Source organism: Mytilus edulis, chromosome 13, assembly GCF_963676685.1.
Source record: "Mytilus edulis chromosome 13, xbMytEdul2.2, whole genome shotgun sequence".
Lineage (NCBI taxonomy): Eukaryota > Metazoa > Mollusca > Bivalvia > Mytilida > Mytilidae > Mytilus > Mytilus edulis.
This window is the reverse complement of record NC_092356.1, coordinates 5122482-5127455: the sequence shown is the minus strand read 5'-3', so window position 1 is coordinate 5127455 and position 4974 is coordinate 5122482. Positions and strand designations below refer to the sequence as shown.

The following is a 4974-nucleotide window of genomic DNA, read 5'->3' as shown; positions in this document are numbered from 1 at the left end:
CAAAACGACCTCCATTATCTATTTTCTTTACATTTAGTTAGTGCGAAGCGATTTGTTTTGTATTTATACTCATTAGAAAAGCTTATAATAAATCCGGGAATGTGTAAATACACTTACAAGTTTTTTTTTAAAAGACTAATATGGACTTGAACACAGGATCAAAATTCATCGCAAGTCCGTTTGATTGAGGGAGATTGAACCTCAAATTAATAATTCATTTACGATTTATTTCAAAAACATATATATGATATAAAAGAGTGGCAAAATATACCAGAGGTACAATCAAACTTATAGATAAAAAAAACAAACTGACAACGCATCTAATAAAAAAGACAAAAGACAAACAGATAAATAATACTACACAAGACACAACATAGAACACAAAAGACTTAGCATATAAAAGAGAGGCGAAAAATACCATAAGAATAATTTATGAATACACTTATAATTGAAATCAACTGACAATGAGGTGACAGATACAAAAACGATAAATTAGATCAACAGCATACAAAACACAAAGTAATAATCTAAAGACTAAGCAACACAAACCCCCACCAAAATCTGCAGTTTGGCCAATATCAATCACTGTTGCTACGTGTTTCGAACGACAAAATAACAAGCAAACAGTTCAAAATAAATATACACAACATAAATTAAAACTGTATCAAAGAATATAAATGTAATCAAATAATTTCAAATCAAATTTTTATCGCATTTATTCGCACTGTAGGATGTTTTTGGATTGGAAGCTGCACACTCGAACTACTATGGCCATTGAATAATGATACATACACGTCAGAAATCAAAGTGAATTCCCAGAATCAAGATCGAGCAGCTGGATGCAATATCAAATTCGCACAAGATATGCCACCTAATTTCCCAAATCTTGCAGTTTCTACTGATGCAGATCACTGGATTGATATTAGAATTAAAGACAATATTCCTCAAAATAAGGACTTCACGTTCTCAGGCTGGTTTAGGATATCAAACCCAGATGGCGCTCTGTTTCACTACAAAAGTGATGACACAACAGAACAATTTCTTGAACTGAAGGCAGTGCTAAAGAATTCATCTATCATATTCACGAGAAAATTAAAAACTGCCAACGAAACTGGATCTATCGGCGTCACCTTGAGTCCAAATAGCTGGAATTATTTGGCATTTGGCATCGATATAAGCAACGGTAAAATGGAAATTGATCATTTTGAAACCCGTATTTTAGAATTGGACAACAACTTAGTGGCGGACATAGATATAAAGCTACCAGGTATATTGCGTATAGGCAGTAGTTTTGAAGAGGTTGATCCAAACTTTGATGGGGCTGTGACCTGTTTTGCATATCACCACAAATTAAATGTTCCGTCGTCAGATTCATGGAACGAATGTAAGAACACTACCCCTGACGAATCATGTAAGTTGATTATAGATATCGAAAATGATCACCATCTCGTTCTTATATTCCTTTTAAAATCTGTGAGATATAATCCATTTACATTTAAGTTGTCAAGATATCCTGTTTTGACGAATGCATTAAGAAATATTCTTGACACGAAATTAACATGAGATGTATAACGTTCTCAGGGCATTGCAGATCTAAAAATAAACATTACAGAGAGATATTCTGAATACTGAATTGCCAAATGTATAACCGGCGAATACTGCCCTAATAATTTGTAGCTTCAATCTACCAAATAAAGTGTTATACCGCTGTTCAAAAGTCAAAAATCTATTAAGGGAAAACAAATCCTGGTTACAAAATAAAACCGAGGAATACACGTGAACTATAGTACAATGTATACGAGACAATTACAATCAAAACCAAGGAGTAAACAAAGTCTCAAAAAACCAAAGTACATTTACATCTATAGTTATAAAAAATAAATAAGAAACAACACGAACTCCACGAAAAAACCGGGAGAAAAACAAGGTGCTCCGGAAGGGTAAGCAGTTCCTGCACCGTATACGGCACCCGTCGTGTTATTTCTTTGTTCAGTTCGGTAATGTCGGAAGGTAATTATGACTGAGGAAGAATATCAGATATGATTTCTGACACACTTTTGTCATAATGACCAATCAGCTCATGATGGCGACCGTAACATTTCTTGAGTGATGACCTTAATTTGACTGATTCAAGAGGTAAACGACGGAACAACAGAAACACTTAACTGCAACAAATAATCAAAGCCTGTTATGAAATAGAACATCTTTATTATCTCGAAAAGTTATGGCACTTCATTTAAGTTATGAACATTTATTTATTTTAAGAGATGATTTCTGCTTTCCAATTGTGAACTTTCCATTTCTCAGTAGTAACATTCCAACAGCACCTGCATACGGGGTATATATCTCCCAATCCCGTGCTTGCATTTCCTATCATGATTTTCTCTGCTCACAAGGAATCTATTAAACCAAGAGTTCCAAATGGTCAAGTTGAAATCATTCCTTCGTCAATTTTACGGACGCCATCACGATTTGGTTGACCGTTATGGAATAACCGTTTCACAAATTATATCGGATATGTTCCTTACATCGTAACTTCAATCCCCTTCCCTTTCATGAATATGACCTATCGGATTAGTTATCATATTAGCAACACGACGGGTGCCACATGTGGAACATGATCTGCTTACACTTCCGGAACACCTGAGATCACCCCTAGTTTTTGGTGGGGTTCGTGTTGCTTATTCTTTAGTTTTCTATGTTGTGTCATGTGTACTTTTGTTTGTCTGTTTGTCTTTTTTAATTTTTTGCCATGACGTTGTCAGTTTATTTTCGATTTATGAGTTTGACTGTCCCTCTGGTATCGTTCGTCCCTCCTTTATTAGAGATTTTTTATTGACAATTTGGCTTCAAATTCTTACGTTAAATTTTTATATTGTATTTTGAAAATTTATTAATTTTAAATTATTCTTTTTCAGATAAACCAATTTGTCCGGACAGAAATACAGGAACATACACAAGTATCAATATGGGGATGTCTAACCTACGTATAATCAGTACGAGTAATGTGTGCTCCGTGTTCCAATGTGGTATCGTTTGTCTAAAGTTGACATCGTGTAAATACATACAGTACAATCTGACCACTGAAGGTTGTAGCACATGTTATTTGCTGACCATTGGTTCTATTAGCCTCGATTTGAATAATGGAGAGGTGTTTGAATTGGGATAGTGAAGCAGACAAAACTTGTTGTTTATGATGTTTTACAGAGGGACACACATTTGCATTCCACAAATATATGTGCTTTTACCATAAAATAGTTGTCATAAGTCATAACTATTGCAAACCATGAAGGAATATAGCCAGGAACCCCAATAAATTGCTCTGTAAAGGCTTTTTTAAAACTTCGACTTTTGAATTTCAAAATGTATCGTTTTTGAAAGTATATTTAGAAAAATGAGTATCTGCTTCATACATGTGTAGATTATAAATATATTAAAGGCAACAGTAGTATACCACTATATATTCTATATTCATGTATTTATAAATTCCTGAGTTTAAAGTGTTTGGACTTCAACGTTGATACACCAAGAATACCGCTTTGAACCGATTACATTCACAAAGTGTTATTTTCATTTAGGTGCAAACAGAACCATTATTCTTGCTCTATATTGAGGTCTGTTGATTTCTTTTCACTTTTGCAACTATACGCTATTAAACATACATACTAATTTAGTACTCCCGTACAATGGCACTCAAAAAAGCGGAAAAAATATATGTACAAAAATAGTTGAGCACCAGCAACAATACCATTTATACCCAAACAGCAAATACATAGTAATTGTATACATAATTTATTTGACAGAAATATGTTTCATACTTGTACAACAAAATTCGTGTTCATACTATAACTATGACTATATTATTCATGCTAGATCATTTTTCATATTTTTATTGGTAGAATAGACTATCCGTGTTAATACTAGTATAGGTTTATATTCTTGTCATGATACTTACAAAAATGTATATTGTCGTAAAAATAAAGACAACACATTATTATTATAATGAGTTCGAAGGACTTTTTTAGATTTACCTTCACGAAATGCTTAAATCGAATATATAATTGCCAAGCATGTATAAAAACAAAAAAAACTTTGCGCTGTATGACTGAATGCACAAAGAAAATAGCAAATACATCTTTTGTCAATTTTGCTTGAGGATATTGAAACCTAAGTTTCTTTAGAATTTGAAAGGAGTAGGCCCAGTAAGACCCCTATTTGGCTCCAACATAAAGGAATTTCACAAAATTATTAAAAAGTAAACTTTTAACTATTTATTTGAAAGTAGAATACTTCTGTTACATAAATATGGGCTGTTTTTGACAGTACAATGCACACTTATCGGGTACCAGCATCATTAAGTCATGCTAAATTAGTTAAATCGTCATGACTTTCGCATATGAGTTAATTTTTAGACGGTTTCGCATTGGTGTTTATATCTAAATGCAATTTTCATTTGATGATTATACATAATATATATAAAGGTTGAGACTGAACGCGGAAAAGTGACCTTTTATGACATATTTGATAGAGTTTTCATATTAAAGCTTAAGATATTAAATCTGAAGTTTGAGGACAAAATCAACCTTTACCGGAGCTACTCGGCTGATTTTACAAAGTTTTGTTATAAATCATGTCAGTTCCGAATTACTGACTACTGAGCTTTTGAATTCCGCCAATTATTTGACTCTTTTAACTTTTTTTATACAAGTGTCAGTCATATCACGAGTTGGTTGACCGTTATGGAATATCTGTTTCGTAGATGACGATGAATATGTTCCTATTGTCGTAACACCAGATTCATCCCCTTTCATCCTAATGTGACATCTCAGGATAAGAATTATCATCAAATGTGCACCAACATGAACAACACGATAGACTGTTGTTTGTCCTTTCTGTTCTTTTTTTTTTTATATCAAGCGAATTAGAGAGGATATTTGTAAAACATACACAAAAACAGAAAAAAAAATATGAAAA

At 33.0% G+C, this 4974-nt stretch overlaps 1 protein-coding gene across 1 annotated transcript; it reads left to right on the top strand.

Annotated features, from left to right (window-relative positions):
* The first annotated feature begins 736 nt into the window (after positions 1-736).
* Positions 737-3998, top strand: LOC139501629 (uncharacterized). Its single transcript, XM_071290758.1, has 2 exons — positions 737-1411; positions 2919-3998. The coding sequence occupies exons 1-2, from the start codon at positions 865-867 to the stop codon at positions 3167-3169; spliced, it is 798 nt and encodes a 265-aa protein (XP_071146859.1). The 5' UTR covers positions 737-864; the 3' UTR covers positions 3170-3998.
* The last annotated feature ends 976 nt before the right edge of the window (positions 3999-4974 follow it).